At 39.7% G+C, this 18208-nt stretch overlaps 1 protein-coding gene across 1 annotated transcript in view; it reads right to left on the reverse strand.

Moving 5' to 3' along the window:
• fbxl17 (F-box and leucine-rich repeat protein 17) overlaps window positions 1-18208 on the reverse strand; it is a 335686-nt gene that overhangs the window by 94694 nt on the left and 222784 nt on the right. Inside the window, exon 8 of the mRNA XM_036578784.1 lies at window positions 6063-6139. Within this exon, the coding sequence (XP_036434677.1) occupies window positions 6063-6139 (77 nt within the window). The remainder of the gene's footprint in view (window positions 1-6062; window positions 6140-18208) is intronic.

Here is an 18208-nt window from a genome sequence, read left to right on the forward strand (position 1 = left end):
TTAGAATGCGCTGGAACACAGAAGAATGCGCCGTGGAAATTGGTTACTTAACCCAGGCCATGCACCTGTGCATTAGGCACGCTCAGCGCGTTGAGAGGCGCCTTTTTTTTTCCTTCAAACAATCCATCGTGCCTGGAATGAACGGAGAATAGTCGGGCACGTAATGGGAATCAGCCTTATGCCATGCAATCCTGGCAGTGATAACCTCGCCACATGGCTCACTAAAGCATCTACGAACGGTGAATTTCAAGAAAATGTATTCAAAATATATTTGTGTGGCTAGGTTGAAGATTTCATTTAAGCAAGGTATACATTTGATTCATATTCTGAAAGACCGATTTGTCACTGCAGGTCCAACTGTGTACATTAAATAGTTTCTCCCAAGAGAAAGGTACATATTTGCATCTTTTCTTAGCCTAATGTTTTAAAAGAGAACAACAGAACGGTACAATTATGTTCCTCAACTAAAGGTACTAAAGACGAACACTTGAGGGTTCCACCCCAGTGCTAGTTCAGTACCTCTTTTCTGAGAGTGTACCCTTTCCCTAGAAATCAACAGAGTTCAGGCCTCGCCTGTATGTCGCAGCAATCTGTCACCACATTGGCAAGCTATTCAAATGTGATCTGCATTTTGATCGCCCCCATATCACAGGCTAAATGAAATATAACAAACAAATCAGACTGACCATGCAATCTCAATGTGGTATCCTCCACAGATGAGTCATCACTGTCAGAATAATTGTGATCTCAAGGTCAATGTAATTCTTCCTGACTCCTGACTGTGGGCTTTCACTTACAGTGCATTTCAGGTTTGGCGCCAGTGCTTCTGAAATAGCTTCTATTTCAGGCAACTGCACATGAGGGACTGATGGAACAGCTAAAACTTAGACTAAGAAATCGCTTGAGACTCATGAATACTTGCTGTGAAAGTTTGCATTTAGCGGTAGAGGCCGTAAAAGAGACCAGCGGCTCTGGTAAGTTCTCGATCTGCTCCATGGGAACGCAGCTCTGGGACACACAAGGAGCCAGGTCCCAGCTGCTTTTGGCTCCAGCCTCAAAACTAAATCAAACTCAATGAGGGCGTAATGGTCGCATTGCTGGAGAGGGAGGCGTGAGTCACTGCTCTAAACTGTAAATCCAGCCAGAATAGCAATGTTTTGAGCCTGTTGTCAACGCAATTACTGACTGGCCAGCTCAAAGGGAAGACTTAATGGAAGTAGCATTTCTAGTTGCGAGTTGGGAGTGTGCAAGTTACTTCAGTACATTTCTAAGAGGGACTGCTATGGAGTCCGTCCATTTCAGCTTCTATTTGCGGCAGGCTGTTCAGTTGCTCAGCTGTACATAATGGCAGAAATTTCATGTGCATTACTGAAGTGCACCCACTTTCTAGGACTGGTAATTAAAAGCAAACATCTAGAAAAAGAAATGACAGGGAAAAAAAAGAACATCAGAACAGAAGAACATTGCAGCCATTTCAAACCCACTCCTAAAAGCCATTTATAAAATTAATCAACAGTGCTGAATGGAGAGGGAAGCAAAAAAGAAAAAAAGCAAGCAGAGCTTGGCAGATGCAAACCCTCATTTCTATTACCCAGTTTATCAAAAGCAGTGCAGGAAATACTCCAATCATTCAATTAGGAGGAAAGACAAGAGGAACAGACATTTGCTGCATTCAAAAATAGCTGTATCGTTTGACAGTGGCCTGAGCCGGACACACATTAACCCAACGAGGCCCTGGGCAGTTCCTAAAAGCGTAGATTAGGTATCCTCAATTAATCTTGTTTAAGTGGTCAAAAAGGTGAAACAAAGAGATATTTAATGTGCATTCCAAGATGTCATTAGTGTATTGTTTTCATCTTGTGGCCATTCATCAAGCTGCAGGGGCCTGGGCCTTGCCATGGTCTTAGATGCAGGGGTCGATGGAGGACTGAAGCGATTACAGTCAGGATTAGTTCTGCTGAGATAAAACAAATGGCTAGGAGATCCTGGAGCGAGTCCACGCATTAGTATGGTGCTTATACATAATTACCTTAAGTGGGTTGAAAATACATTAGGTCGAGTATCTGAGCTTCTCAAGGGAGAGGCGCTTTCATCTCACATTTTTGGCGAGTAATTTCAGCACTTTCTGTGGAACCAAGGCCTATGCTCCACTACGATGCCAATTCCCAGCGTGGAACATGAACTGGTATCTTCTTGAGGGAGCCAAGCCATGTTCCAGAGCTCATAGTGATCCATGCTAGCTTTGCCCATGCTATAAGTGACATCCAAAGAACTCACACAGGTGTCCTTAAAAGAGCTGCGCCAAAAATCTTCTTGAGGGTGACCAGCCATTTTTTCAAAGCTCATGTGGGTCATACTGATAGGATATCTGTACTAGCTTTGGCCATGCTGGCAACATTCGAAGAACTCAAACAGGTGTCCTTGAAACAAGTACCTTGAAGAGTAGCCAAAAAGTGTTGACTAATGTCACCTCCAGGACGATGAACTGGAATCTTCTTCAGAGGGACAAGCTACTTTCAAAAGCTCATACATAAACTTCATGGTAGCTTTGCCCACGGTAAAAGGGACATTCAAAGAACTCACACAGGTGTCCTTGTAAGATCTGTGGCAAAAAGTATGAAGTCATCTTTGGAATCTTCTTGAGGGTGACCAGCCATTTTTCCTGAGCTAGAACAGATTACACTGATAATCGCTCCATGCTAGCCTTGACCATGCTGAAGGTGACACTGGAAGAACTCAAACAGGGTGTTCTTGAATGATGCAATGGATTCTTCTTGAGAATTAGCCACTTTCAAAAGCTCATACACTCCATGACATCTTCGCCCATGCTAAATGGGACATTCTAAGAACTTACCCAGTTCTCCTAGAAAGAGCAGTGGAAAAAAGCACAAAGTAAATTCACCTTTAGGACAAGGAACCAGAATCTTACAGAGGGTGACCAGCCATTTTTCCTAAGCTAAAACAAAACATATTGAGAAAAGCTTCATGCTAGCTTTGGCCATGCTGAAGGTGATATTTAAAGAACTCAAACAAGCATCCTTGAAAAAGAAAAAGTGTAGATTAAAGTCACCTCTGGAATGATGAGCTGGGAATCTTCCTGAAAGTGAACAGTCACTTTCAAAAGCTCATACTCAATGCTAGCTTTGCCCATGCTAAAAGGGACATCCACAGAACTCACCTTGAAAGAGCTGCGGCAAAGAGTATGAAGTAAAGTCACCTTTAGGATCATGAACTGAAAATTTCTTGAGAGTGCCCAGCTATTTTTCAGAAAGCTCATGAGGATATACTGATTAAAGCGCCACGCTAACTCAAACAGGTGTCCTTGAAAATGTGTTGAATAAAGTCACCTCCAAGATGATGATCTGGCATCCTCTTCAGGGTGACCAATCACTTTTAAAAGCTCATTCTCATAAAATTTTACACAAACTCTGGCTATGCTAAAAGTGGCATCTTAGATAAATGCTAATTAAAGGGTTGAGTTAAACAGTTGGAATAAAGTCACCTTCAGAGATTCACTGAGAAGTGGCTAGTCATGGCCAAACCTTATGGAGCTCAGGAGGGAACCCTCCCAGGTGCTGGACGTCTGTGGTTATTACTGGAGTGGCCCATGCCAAAGCAGCTGCAGCCCAAGGCCTAAATCCTCTCCCAACCCCTTGCCTGGCACTGAGCATGTTCCACTGCTCAAAAAGAAACAGAATTTTCCATGTGCCTCCTAAGCAGGTTTGCACATGTTGTTTCAGTGTGCTGCAGGTAAACACATAATGCTTGTGACTGGTGGGCATTTTTCATGATTGCTCAGCTTGCCAGAAGTTATGTGGGTACAGAACAGGTAGGAGGCATAAATATAGCAGCAGACAGTAGGAGGGATGTGGTCATCCATCATTAGATACGCGGACATGTGCCCAAAACATACAAATGCCCCCATTCAACATACAAAATGAAAGTTAACTGCAGTCAAAGTAAATCTAAAATGCACAGTAAACTAGCACTGAACAGCAGCTCTATAGTTAGGTCAACAAATTTGTTGGGTATTTTCTGTTACCGAAAATCTCAGCAACGCAGTTGGTCTGTGCTTATCCTTGTTCCCTTCGGCTTTAATGGGCACTGCCTGCGCAGGCAGCCTCAGGCAGAATAACAAGAGACTCAGCACTGAGTTTCTCCTTGAGAGCTGCTGCGTTTATGTGCCAATAAAGCCAAATGTGTCACCATTACCTCAGGCAGAGGACAGGCGTAGACCCCTTGCCTCCCCTGGCGCATTTTCGATAAACGTCCGATGTGAAGAATGTTCCAGCTGAGCCACTGTACACTCAGTGACAAAGACTCACTCACGTCCAAATAACAATCTGTCACCATGCGTCAGAATGGCACAGCTATTGTCTGCTTATGGCAGAAAGTCAGCTGGAGCACTGTGTGTTCAGACAATTACCCAAACCAGGCTTTTCTCTCTGACAGTCGACCACACAATACAGCACCATTTGTCATCAAACAAAGCAAAAAAATATTTTGTAGGATAAAATATAATAATATAATAAGATATCATATTGTAACCTGGCATCAGTATCAAACTGATATCAGCAGAAAATTCTTGATCGGAAGTCAATCCTGAAACAAATCAAGCATGAAACAGTATTCTCACATTGTGTGATGTGTTAAGCATGGCAGCCTACTTTTGGATGCTCATCTCAGGTGAAGGTGCTTCAATTAAAAATAGTTCATTTTAATATTTAGTTTTTAAAGGAAAGATTTTAATAAAAAAGTTTTAAACCTTAACACTATATGAACATCATACGAGCTTCATTTCAAAATGCAGTATATTAATTTGAACAATTTTGCATATAACTAATTTTTTAAAAGAACAATCTTTCCCTTTTCTGTTTTTCTTATAAAGGTAGTATTAACCATAATATAGCATTGATACCTCCTGTATATGTAAAGCCCACTCCTAACAATGCATTTCATAAAAAAAAAGGAAAATCATTCAAAGTGGTCTATAGTATGTTTTGGAATGAAACCCTTAATGTCATGACAAAAGGATCAATAGGAAAGGCTCAAATTTGTCTGGAATAAAAGTTCGCCACATTAACACAGAGGCGAATATATTATAGTATATAACTGAACATATTAACTGAATTTACTATTGAGAAGCATGCTTCAGCACCAAAAACCATTTACATTTCTTTTTGCTGATAAGTCTCCCACTTCCAGCCCAAATCAGGCATGAAGGGATCCTTGCTTTTCACAAAATAGCCAGCCAGATTTAAGATTTTTAGCATTCAATCTCACTGAAGCCCCTCCATCTTCAACAGTCTTTGCATTATTACAGCACTCACGCTGAAAGCTGCAGCTGCGCTTTTCAATATTGTGGTTTCCAAACAAGTTCCTCTTGGTAAAGAATGAAATTGAGGTGTCTGTCTGTCATGGAAGCTGACAAGATGCTTGACAGAGCGTCACATTCTTCTCAAAATCATACTCTCAAAATGATCAGAGTTAGCTATCCTGGTGGTAACATTACTGGTTGCGAATTCCAAAACAATTTGATCCAATGTAATTATGTGTCCAAGCAAACAGGCTCTGGATCTCGCAAGGGAGGGTGAAAAATAGTTGTTTTGTAAAGGTGGATATTTTTGAATGTGTGAAAATGTGTCTAGTGGTTTGTTAAAACAGGAAAAAAAAACACAAAAAATCTGCAAGGCAAGTGGCCAATCAGGCACACAGGGTCTACATTTTTAATGAATAACATCAGCTACCCTTTACATTGTGTGTAGATTTCAATAAACCAAAAGAAATGGCCCAAAATTACTTCCTATTATCTTCTTATTATTCTTGCTACATGAATTTACGTTAAAAGTTAGGAACTTTTTTCCCCTCCTAATGTAAAGTTACCATTTCACAGATGGGATTTTGTCATGGCAGCAATGATACCAAAATAATAGGGACGCGAACGCAAGCTGAGTCATGGGGCATAAGCAAAAGAGGACTAATGCAGTTTGATGTGTTGTGAATTCTCTCCCCATCTGTGCATGATGACTGATGACTGATGAGACAAGAAAATACTACCTTACCATAGTCTGTTATCTTGCATGACACCAAGTACAGCTCTTTGAGACTTCTTCCCTCCTTAGCGATGATCTCCACACATCTGTAAGAAAGCAAATAAGGAGGAAAAGCAGTCAAACAAGTGTCCAGAGGATAACAAATATCACAACAGTGAATGAGTCATGCTTTATTTCAGCTGATATGCACGCACAGGCAGGCAGCGGCAGAAGGTAAACCATCTCCGCTCACGTTCCCTCACTGCTAGCTGTTAATGTGAGTGGTCATAATTCTATCACCTGAGCTTAATTACATCACATGCTCCTGGTGATGCCGCCTAACATCTCAGTGATTAAACGTGACACTTAGGCAGGCTTTTCTTCTTCACTGATTCAATATCTGCTCTTCAAAATGGAAAAAAAGGAAAAAAGGAGCTCGGTAAAGAATTAAAAATTAAACTGAATCTGCTCTGATTAAAAACTAAAGGGCTTCCACATGGAAAAGGGCCTCCGTGCCAAGACTCTCGATGCACAGACTTCAAAGGTGGACTGGAAGTGGTGTCCATGTTCATAGCAGTCTCTCGCAGGCCCATGGGAGCGAGGACACACTGGAGGAAAGCAGGGGAGATCACAGTAAGGCCATAAAGTGACTTCCTTTAAATGCTCTTAATGAGCCGCGGGTTAGCAAAAAAAAATTCTGATCAACTCATTTGACCCCATTAACCTCCAGAGAAAATGCAGCACTGAACGCCCACTGCATGCCTCATTTTCGACACGTCCATCAGCCCAGTTTGCAGCTTTTATGCTCTTGATCGACTAAGGCAGACAAATCTGACATGTGCCTTAGCTTATGTTACGCTTTCACACATATTGTCACAAGGAAAAGTTACAAAACATGGCTCAAATTACGTTTTATTGATTTTCTAAGTTAAAATAAGTTAACACATGCTTAACAGGGAACAAAATAAAATAATAACATTTTTCTACTAATTTTAGTGCATGTTATGTTAAACTCCCTAATTAAATTGTAATTGTAATTGTTCGCCTCAAACAACTGAACCATGATCCGCCAAAAATCAAGGGTCTCAGTCTGCTTTTTTTGAAGCAAACCCTGGTTCGGTTTGCTGCTGGTGGGAATGCATTTTTTTGATGATCCGTACCAAATAAAGGGTATAACAGAGCATGCATCTCTTTATAGCAGCTTTTCAGTACTGTACAGACTGCACAATCTGTCCATTTTTAACATTTTATTCTTTAGAGACAATCCAGCTGCATGAGTTGCTGCTAATAACGGCAGACAAGCAATAAACCAATGGTGAAGAAATGCGTTTGATTTTGGCACAAGGACAATGGAAGGTATTATTTGCCAGGCATCAGCAACCCAAAAACAGTTCATCCATTCAATTCATTCATTCAATCAAAAAGAAGCAGAGCTCAAATGAGGCATATATTTGCTTGGATTGTGATGTATGCAGACATTAAGAGTCTCTATTCTAGTTAGGTGCGGAAGAATAACTTGCATCAAGAAGATATGTGAGGGATAGATTTGGATTTTATGCAGTCATAGGCTGGTGGAAGTTAAAGAACCTGTCCAATTCCTGCCTTATTTCTCACCAAAACTCACGCATAATTTGTGCACTTTTTGCTGTTTCAACGTAAAACCACCAAAACCAATTTAAGAACTATTTAATGTTGCAAAAAATCCAAATTCTGGCATAAACTTCAGCAAATAAATAGCCTTAGTCTAAACAACTCACACAGTATATCGTTTACATTCCGATTTTAACCATTTTTTAACCAATTTTAATTCACAGAACAGACATGGTTAACTCAGTTAACATGTTTTAATACATTTTGATCAGTCAGATAAAAGCTAATCTAGTCTCTAAATGTAAATATGCAGAACAATTCTCTTGTAGCCAATCAAGACTTGCTCACAAATGACAAGCAAAGGCTCCCAGGTTTTGTTCACAGACGATGAGCCTATAGATATGGGCCAAGGTTTCAAGTTGTGAAACATTCTGTGCTGTCTTAAACTGTACATTATAAGAATTACGAGGAACACGTCTGCTTTCTAAATGCTTTCCCTGAGTACAGATCAACCTATCAGCTCCAGTTCACTGATCTGAATGGACTCAATTTAGTATGGACAATTGAGTTTGAGCCCTGTTCCATGCAATAGGGCAGACCTCTCGGCGCTTCAGCTTCAAACCACAGCTCTCCTTACTTTCCATTTCCGCTTCAAATTTTATTTTGAAATGTGGATGATGAGTAAAAAAAAATCCTCAAAACTCACTCATATTGGATCCTCTTTTCTGACTGCTGTAAAAAGCCCATTGAGAAAGTCATTGTTTCTCCATCAACCCAAGAAATGGGGCTCTTCCGAGATTCCCAATCTAATGTACGGAAACCATTTTGGGGAACTAATTGCGTTTCCACATCTCCAAAGAGGCACTTTACCTCAGCGATAGCGCCGCTGGGTCTGCTGGCGCCGGGCAGGTCACTCTGCCCCGGCACAGGAACCTGAGAGGAACCTTCTAGAATCGTCTTGTAATCGCTCCGTATGGTAATGTCCCGTTGAGTTATCGGAGTTCTGCCGTTAGTGGCAATCAAGGGCCTGTAAATGAGCACATCCATCCACGGCAGAGCACAGAAGAAGAGGGGAGGGCAAGTAGGTCTCATTCTCCTCAGAGAGCTTGTTACAGAGCACCCCACGCTCAGGGGTCAGACCAAAGCTAATTAGGATTGACATCAACAAGGAGTGCTGGCACTTTTATGGGCAGCCTGGATCTGATTTTGAGGATGTCGAAAGAGAAGCAGCACGACCGTGCCATACTAAAAGGAGCTGGCGTGATGGAAATGAGACAAGCTTTCATTCTGTGAATCTTCAAGTGGTTCATGTGGCAGTGAAATACTGTGGATATGACTCGCGCAGGAGTAATGTTTATCCACATGCAAGCATCTTCTGATACAGATGAAGTGGCAGGCCACAAAACTGTCAGAAAACTGTTTCTCTGCTTGCATCCCAACTGACAACATTTGGGCTTAATTCGAATTTTTGCTCAGTTTTGATGTGCTGAGCATTATGGGCAAAAATGTTGATAACTACTGTTTAGTTAATCTGGTGTAACAGGAAAATATCACAATAGAAAATAAATAAGCAAATAAGTAAATGTTTTTTTTTTATACAAAAGTAAGCATTTTTATCTATTAAAGATAATTTAATGGGCATTAACTTACATTTTAGACAGAACGTTCCATCACAATGAAACTAGAGCTATCAAAGTTTGTGCACGTTATTAACGCTACTTTTATTTTTTTATAATGTCGTTAATGCATTTTCCTACTTTGACCTTTCAGACTAGTGGCAGAAAAAATGGCAAAAATGTATCACTGTATTTAAAGAACAATACACGATATGTGACATGATTTAGCTTTTGTAACATCTGATATTCAATATTTCACGCATTGTGCTGCACTAAATCAAGTTAAACATGACTAATTATGCTCTTCTTATAATGAATCATGCAGTTGTTCAGTCTTCTTTGAGCACTGATGATATCCACAATATGCTCAGAAAAGCATATTTTGACATATTGTGATGTAATTTATCACAAAAACGATAAATACTGTCATATTGCCCAACCCTACTTCAGACCATCCGTAATAGTGCAGGCTGAAGCCCAGCTGCTCATGTGCTTGCGGCGTTCTCATTCCAGTGCGGCTTTTAAATAACTTTTAAAGCGACACCTTCAGCAGACTATACTGGATAGTGCTCACAGAAGATTTATAGGTACATCAACAAGCAGCAAACTAACAGCATTAGCATTAGCAAAGAAGAAAACTACATTACTCCCTACATGTGCATGTCCATGTGACGAAATTAAAGTTCAAATGAACTATTACAAGTAATAAATACTTTCTGATGAAGCTTTTTTGTTCACTGATGTAGCTATAACAAAATAAAACGCTTTTCAAATCAAGAAAATCTTTCTGTATATTGTAAAGAATTAGTGTTATCAACTACACAAAATAATGCAATTAATCATGATTATTTATTTTAATCAGCCCTAAAGACAACACAAGTATGAATATTTTTGGCTTATTATCAAAGATTTTATGTGCATTAACATCCATTTTAGATAATGGCTGTTACTGTACACCTGTGATCTGCTGCTGCAATTCCTCTATATCTTTCCTGAAGGTGTCTCTCCTAATGGCTGTGAGATCTTTCTTTTCGTGTTAGCACTGGCCAGCCATGACTTGAGGCCTTGATGTCCAATAAAGGGACATTAAAGCAGTTTCCATGACAACAAAGACACTCCACCGTCAAGTAATTAGGCCGCACGTCAGAGCAGAGCAGGGGGAACGGAATGAGTGCAGAGGGGAGGAGAGGAAGGGGAGAGCTAATCACTAACTTAACTGACAGCAATCAAGGGAAAACACATACACAGAGATATGAATGTGCCAGTCACACTGAGGCATGAACACACAGTACATATGATGAAGGCCTGTCACGCTGACAGCATATATAACATCATTCAAATCATGTGCATGCAAAGCTAAATGCTATAATGAAGCTAACATCTAGGACAAGCCAAGAAACAAGCTAAGAAACACTCTAAGAAACACTCTGGGCCTTTTACACCAGTTTCAGACAAATTCCGCCCACGTACAATGTACAAAACTGTAATGCACAGTTTATGATTTATTTTTCCACTCAATTTACTTTACTTTTGAGCAACTTGTGGCTGCGAAATCAGCTGTAAATTTGTGTGTCTCAAAAGAGAGACTTCCTTTAACAACGGCCCTGTTTCACAACCTCTGTTTTCTGAGCCAGAGTAAATTAACACAACTGTAGAATATTTTGGTGGGAAAGAACTTTCACTGATACCGCAATCTTTTCATCAAGGAACTTTCATTCTGCTTTGTGTTGAGTTTGTTGACTGCTCCATTATTTCAGTGCCTCTTTTAAACCCTGCACCTCATGAGTGAGCAGTTAGAAGCCTGGGCCATGTGCAGTTTGCATGATAAGCTGCAGTCTTAGGCTACACTTACACTGCAGGTAAAAGTGGACAACAAAGCAAATTGGATCTGGATAAGAGCGCCTACTAAATGCAGTACATGTAAAAGGCCCAAATCTGATCTGCGTCTGTAATGTGACACAGATTTGTTTTTGGTGTGACCATGTGAACCGCAAAAAAACACACTGGATCTCACAGTTTAAACTCCAATTTAAGCCATTTACATATATGGTATTAAAATCCAATATATATCCGATGCGCTGCAATGTAACCTCTGTCTGAACAGACTGGAATTCACACGATCTTCACAGCAATTTTTTTAGCCATTGGTGTAAACTCAGTTAATGTGGTCTGGTTTTGTGTCCACTGTTTGTTCTACAAGTTTAAAACAGCAGTTCACGTCATTTTGACATTGCACAAAAAGGAGTCTTTTCAGATATAGCAGCAAATTCGTTCTAGGTCTGTTTTGCCCGCAGTCTGAATGCAGCATTATTGAACAGAATGCTAATTTCAGGTGCATATTTTGTGCTGCATTTGTGCATGTACATACAGTTGGCCCTTTGTCTGCTGCAGCTATTGATGTTCTGCTGCTCAGTAAGAATACACATGCTGAAAAAAAAGTTTAAAAAGCATGTGAAAACAAATCTGGAAAAGGTTTTTGTTGTGTCTCTTACTGCTGTTTTTGATGCAAGCTAAATGATGCCTTCATGAATGTTTCTGTGCTTTTCATTAATTAATGTAATTGACAACAGTTGTGTCTTGAGGCTCGACTACAGTCTCGGCTGAAGAGATTATAAAAACCACCTTCGGGTCAAAAGTCTGTTTACAGAGACAGCGAGAGTTTGTCATACTGTTTACAAGTCCCTATTAAAAGAGAAAGAGAGCGTAGAGGTGTTAGAGGGAGATGAGGGGAAAAGCGCAGGGTGATATTACAGAAGGAAAGAGTGTGTGTGTATGCGGGGGAGAGAGAGAGAGAGAGAGAGAGAGACAGAGACAGAGAGAGAGAGAGAAAGAGAGAGAGAGAGAGAGAGCATGCATCTCCGCAGGGGTCAGTGTGTGTTTGCGTCTGTGTCAGCGTGCTGTCACGCAGAGCCCAGGAAAAACAATAATAAAGCTGTCAGTTGTCGGGCGGTAGAGGTAAATGAGAGACGTGTGGACGGCCCCCGCCACCTTGCGTCCTCCACTGCAGCTCCACAGACATGGCGCTGACCCAGATGAAGCGACGAGCCACAGATCCAGCACCCTCTGCATGACCCAGATGACCACAGGTAAAAGTGAAGGGCTTTCTCTGCTCTGTTTTCTCAGGCTACATTCATATTACAAGCTTTATTTTTTAGGTCCAGTCTTTTTGGCTTGACCTTGAGGCTGGGACAACAAAGTTTATCATGATCTCATTTTTTTCACATCATTCAATATTGATAAAAATTATATGTATTTCCTAAATTCTACATAGTATTTCGATCCCAGAAGAAAACAAAAGGTTTATTCTGTTGGGTAAGTAAGTGTAAAGCCTTGGATACACCACATGACTTTTAAAGCCCTAACAGATTATAAAAAGCTGAGTATATCCAGGCCAGAATCAAGTTATCGGCCCTTGGGCACAAATATCTGGTGAGTCCCAAACTTGTTACCTTTTTTGGCGGTCAGGGATTTTTTTACTTACACAATAACAAGAGTACAGTTTAACATAAACCCAACAACCATTGCAACATTGCCCTATAAAGCAAGTGCCTCAACAAGCAAAACATTTACCCAAATGAAGACGACAAATTAAAATCAGACAGCTGAAATACATAATAAAGTGAAAGTAGCAAACTTAAAAACCCAAACCGTCAAGAATTCTAGGCTAAAGCATACTGCCACAGTGGGTGTGGAATTCCTTTTTCCAATTTTATTTACATCTGGTGCGTGGAAGTAGACAAGGAGCTCTTGAACTTGTGTGACTGACACTTTATATGAGGCTTTGGAAATGGTCGTCCTGTATCAGGTCTCGATTATGCAGATTCTTCAGGCACATATTTTAAATATCTGGAGCTTCAAATTCAAAGTGTATTCAATGGTAGATGATGGAATAGCGGACACTGCGGAACGGCGTGGAGAGCGTCAGGATTATGATTGGCCCCAACACAAAAGCAAATTTGAAATCAGTTCAATTTTTGTAGCGGTGCCGCTAGTACAACTTCCACTGTAAGTCAAAACAGCTGCTTAGATTTTCACATAATTGCCTGTGGACATGCACCCATAAAACCCAGGGGATGATCCAGGCCTGGGTACCACACAAAATCTGACGAGACTGTGAAGATTTTAAGTTGTTGCTGAACTGAAGTGAACTCACAAGCATTCTATTATCACTAGGAGGCACAAATAAACCAACATAGAGCAAGTTACTGCTGCTGCTGTTTGCACTGATGCAGTAGAAGCAACAGGTAAAACATGCTTGGGAGATGATCAAGAATGTAAAGATGTGATTAGTGTGGTAGTTTTTAGACTTTTTGATGTACATGTACTCTGTTGTGCTTGTGCTTTAAACTTGTGCTTTTCAATGAAAGAGTTCATTGAAAAGCTTCACTACATAAGTGAATGTCTATTTACCATTTTTCTTGGTACTCTATTTACCATTTTTCTTTGTGCTCTTAGTTTTTTACTGGGGGAATCCATTCAGATTGAGATGCTGACTAGATGATTATGCCCAGAGTCAGGTAGAAAAATTGATATACTTTCCTAAGGGCTATACTATGTTCTGAAACATAATTGGGAGGCCTCTTGCCTCTTGCACACTACTCAATTTTCTCTTGCAACTGTCAACACCGACTGCCCCAAAATCCGAAGACAGAGCCAAACTAGCACACACTTGATTAGACTAAAATCGAGGTAAAAGTCCTACAGTGCAACTCTGGCTTAAGAACTATAACTCTCCATAATTCAACTCTGAAGACAGCTAGCTAGCTAACTCTCCTAACTGTAGCTGTGGTTTGTGCTATTGTGAGAGAATGGCTAGAACTCTTCCTTTCACCCTTGCAAACAAAAGGAACACCACCACCTAGAGTACAGAAGTAGCAGTTTGGAAGTTGAATTTTTAGCACCTTAAAGTTGGTGTTGGTGTCAGTCACAAAATCTTCATATCGGGCCCTACTGTAAGTGATCGATCTTTGCCTTAAATTCTGATAGCTATCAGAATTATCTGCCCCTATAAAGTTGGTGTTGGTATCAGTCACAAAATGTTCAATGGGCTCTACTGTATGTGATACATCTTTGCCAAGAACAGATCAACTCTGTGGACAGAACTCTGCCCTAAAAGGACCTGCATGTGCACATCTTATACTGTTGACACTGGATTATGATGACAGTAATATACATACATGCAGCAAAGAATTCTGGTTTGTCTATTTTCCTTACGATATGTATCAATAAGTCAAAAATCCTTTCTAGGTCCACATATGAAAGTATGATTTGACAAAAACAGATTTTTGTGTTCACAATGCTCTTAAAAATGTTACATTTGCAAAAAATAAAGGATCCAATTGTAATGTGAATGTTGCCGTAGCCTCTTGGCTCATAATTAAATCATAGCACAAAGCGGTCGACGCCGACGGCATACCTGCAGACATGGTAGTGTGAGATTGTCTGCAGGCAAAGTTTCATAAATGCAACAAATGCTGCTATTAAGGAAGCAGAATAATACTTAAGATGTATGAATGTTTGCTTTTCATTAGACTGATGCCAAAATCACTTTCTTCTGAGGCCAACAAATGTGATGCATGCTTTCCTCTGTGTCTCGTATCAGACGTTTTCGTATTAGTCTTTAACATTGTTCCAAGGCAATTACATCAGATTAAAAGTCACTGGATACAGCCATCAGGTTCCAGAGATGTGGGTCTGTTTAAACGCTTGCTTGAACCTTGGCAATGAGACACAAAAGGAGAAGACTAAGCTGACTGTTACTGGGTGGACCAGCATCATTCTTGCTGAGGAGTGCATTGTTTCAGCAGTACCTGCTTTACTCAGTAGATTTCAACACTTAGCACTCTGGATGAAAAACACACTGAAAGAAGAGTCTTTAATTCTACATTTCTAGAAACTATACACCCCTGAAAAACTACTGAGAAGGAAATTTGAAAACCTCATATTTCATAGCTTTTTGGACAAATATTAGCAGACTATTTAAAATACCTTTTCACAGCTTGTTAAAAACAGAATCTTATAAAGCACCGAGCCTAAATGTTGTAAATGCAAGAACATAGTCTAATGTCTAGGCTGGCAGTCATTCCTCATGAAATTACAACAAAATATTGACAGAAATGCTACAGTACATTAGGGAAACATGGGTTCCATTCAAAGACACAATTCGATCTATGTTTTATAACAAATAAATAGAGGATTATTGGCTCTTTCTCAAGAGGAACTCAGAAGCACAGGGTGAAAATAAATAATTAAAAAAGAAACCCACACAAAACAATAAGAGCTGAATACAAAAGGCTGTATTTATCACAAAGAATGCAGATAGCCAGTCAGACAACATGCATTTCTCTGGCAGCAAAGTGGGACAACAGAGAAAGGGAGAAAAAAAGGCAGGAATGAAGAGCCAAGATAGTTTTTTAAGGTGCATACAAAACGCATACAAAACGTCAAGGCCATGCGCACGCTATTCAAACACCTACCAATTATCCCAGGCTATTTTTCTGATAGAGTTGTATGAAATAAGACATGCTGGCTTTGACAGAGAGGAAAAAAGTATCATGAAATAGAGAGAGACCAACTGTTCAAGGTCTCGAAAGGGTAAATGCATAAAAAAGCACAGTATAGCCTATAAATATATTTGAGAACTTCAGTCTCTGGTCTTAATGAAATGGAAGGGAGGGAGCCCCTCATCAAAGCGGAGTACAGCAAAGCCTTTTTATGCTACAGACAGAGCGCTCTGGGAAATTATTTGCGTAGTAAATTTTGCTTTATATGTTCCCATAAAACAATGCACACAGCGGCAGACATTGATATCCTCCAACAGCGTCTTCTCTACTTCGTCGACATAAACATTTTGATTTCATAGAAGGTTGTATACAGTAGAACGAAAAGTTTGGCTTCTTCAATCAACTCGTTTTGAACTAAGTGGCCAATAGCAATAATGCATTTCAGTCCCTTATAACAAAAGGTATGATATACATGCATCTGTGATGGCTCAGCATCTCTGTTAAAAACCAGTAAGATTCATTTCATTCTCAGAGTCATGAGGATATTCACAATGTATGAGACAGATTTTCATTTATCTAATTTATTCCCTCTACTTATGCTAAACGAATGGAGCTTCATCACATATTTAAAAGCTTTAGACCATCATTCTTTAAGGCCTGCCAACAACAAAGCACAAACAAGGGAGGCAAATGTGCTTATTATGACCCTCATAAACACTGATTATTACATTTTCCCATCCTTCTCCTTCATACTTCCTTTGCTGCATTAAGTACTGCATGAAGTGACCAGAGGTGATGGCTGTACTCAGTACTATGGAACTTTATTGATTGATTGATTGATTGATTGACTAATTTACTGTTTATTTACTTGCTTATTTACTAACAATTATAAATGAATGAGAAGGCATTCCACACAAAAGCACACCAAAACGTAAAAAAGCTTGAATATAGTGGTGGAATGTATAAAATAATGTTTACATTTGTTTCATCAGAGCAATAATAAAATGCCACTGGCAGGTGAAGTACAGTAAAAATACTGCAAAAATACTGGGACAATGAGGTGAAATGGGTCTTTTTGTTATATAATCATAAAAATATTCTAAGAATACCAGGTCTACATAATAATTGACATGTTATAATGCATTCATAATGCACTACAAACCCAAAAAACATAGGGTGGTATGTGAAACGCAACTCACTGGCTGCCACTCACTCGCTATAGCGGCGGTGGCGCTGATGCTAGCTGCAGTGGCAACAAAATGTTTCCATTACAATTAGTCTTTCGGAAATGCTCTTTTCTAGTTCTACACATGAACTGAGGTCGTACACATCTCCTACTTTGTATTTGGTTTGAAAAATGAGTAATAATTCACTTTTTCCACCAATCTTTGGCAAGTTTTCAGATTTACAATTACGCTACGTCACATTGTGAAGTTTTTCAGAGGTATCCCAGGCATCGTTAGAGTTGTAGGCTATGAAGGACCAACTGGGTGAACCAATTTGCTTCCCTGACACAGATCAGTGCTGCATCTCTAGTTAGTTAAGAATACCAAAGACTGAAATTTCGCCAATTGTGGGTAAAGTAGCTAAACAATGACCTTTCCCTGAAAGTATTGTATTTGAGCGTGTACTTGTATTTCAGCGTCTATTTTTCTCTAACAGACAGCATAACATAACAAGCAAGTTTAATATTTCAGGGACTCCCCAAAACTTTGATTTTGAGACATTCAGGAGGTCCAACAGATTAATTATGGAGTCCTAGACTCCTAAGACCCCCTGTATTTTGCACCATATGCATATAAACACATAAAAAGTATAAATACAAATGCATATAAAAACAGAAAGCAATGATTTGCCATACACTTTAAGCTACATTTAAGCAAAACGTACAAAGAGAAAATGTTAAAAATGTTTTGTCTTATCAACTTAATTGCTTTTTGTAAATATATGCTTATGCAGAAATTGATGCCTACAAGAAGTTCTTAAAAAAGTTGGGACCTGGGCAACTGAAGAATAGGAACGTTGTGAAATGTTCAAAAAACATCTTAAACAGATGATGTAATCATGATTGGGTATAAAAGCGGTTTTACGAGCAAGAATGGGTTGAGGCTCGCCACTTTGCCAAAAAACAAATAATCTGACAGTTTAAGAACAATGGGCTTCATTTCCCAACTGTTCGTAAGAAGAAATTTCTTCCTAAAGCCCACTTCCCTAATTTTCAGAAAGATTCCGACATTCACCACTGTTTTCACACTCAAGGGCACAAAGATGCAAACAATTCTGAGGTTTAAGAACAGGCCATGGCTCTGACGCAGTCTTTTTCTTAGGACCTTTCTTAAGAACAAATTTAAGAAAAAACTTAGGATGAAATTGATGAATGAGGCCCCTCATTCTTTAACCAGTGATTCCCAGAATTTTAAGTATTTTACCCTCAAATGTGCATATCATTAAAAGATTCAGTGAATCT

Source organism: Colossoma macropomum, unplaced genomic scaffold (assembly GCF_904425465.1).
Source record: "Colossoma macropomum unplaced genomic scaffold, Colossoma_macropomum, whole genome shotgun sequence".
Lineage (NCBI taxonomy): Eukaryota > Metazoa > Chordata > Actinopteri > Characiformes > Serrasalmidae > Colossoma > Colossoma macropomum.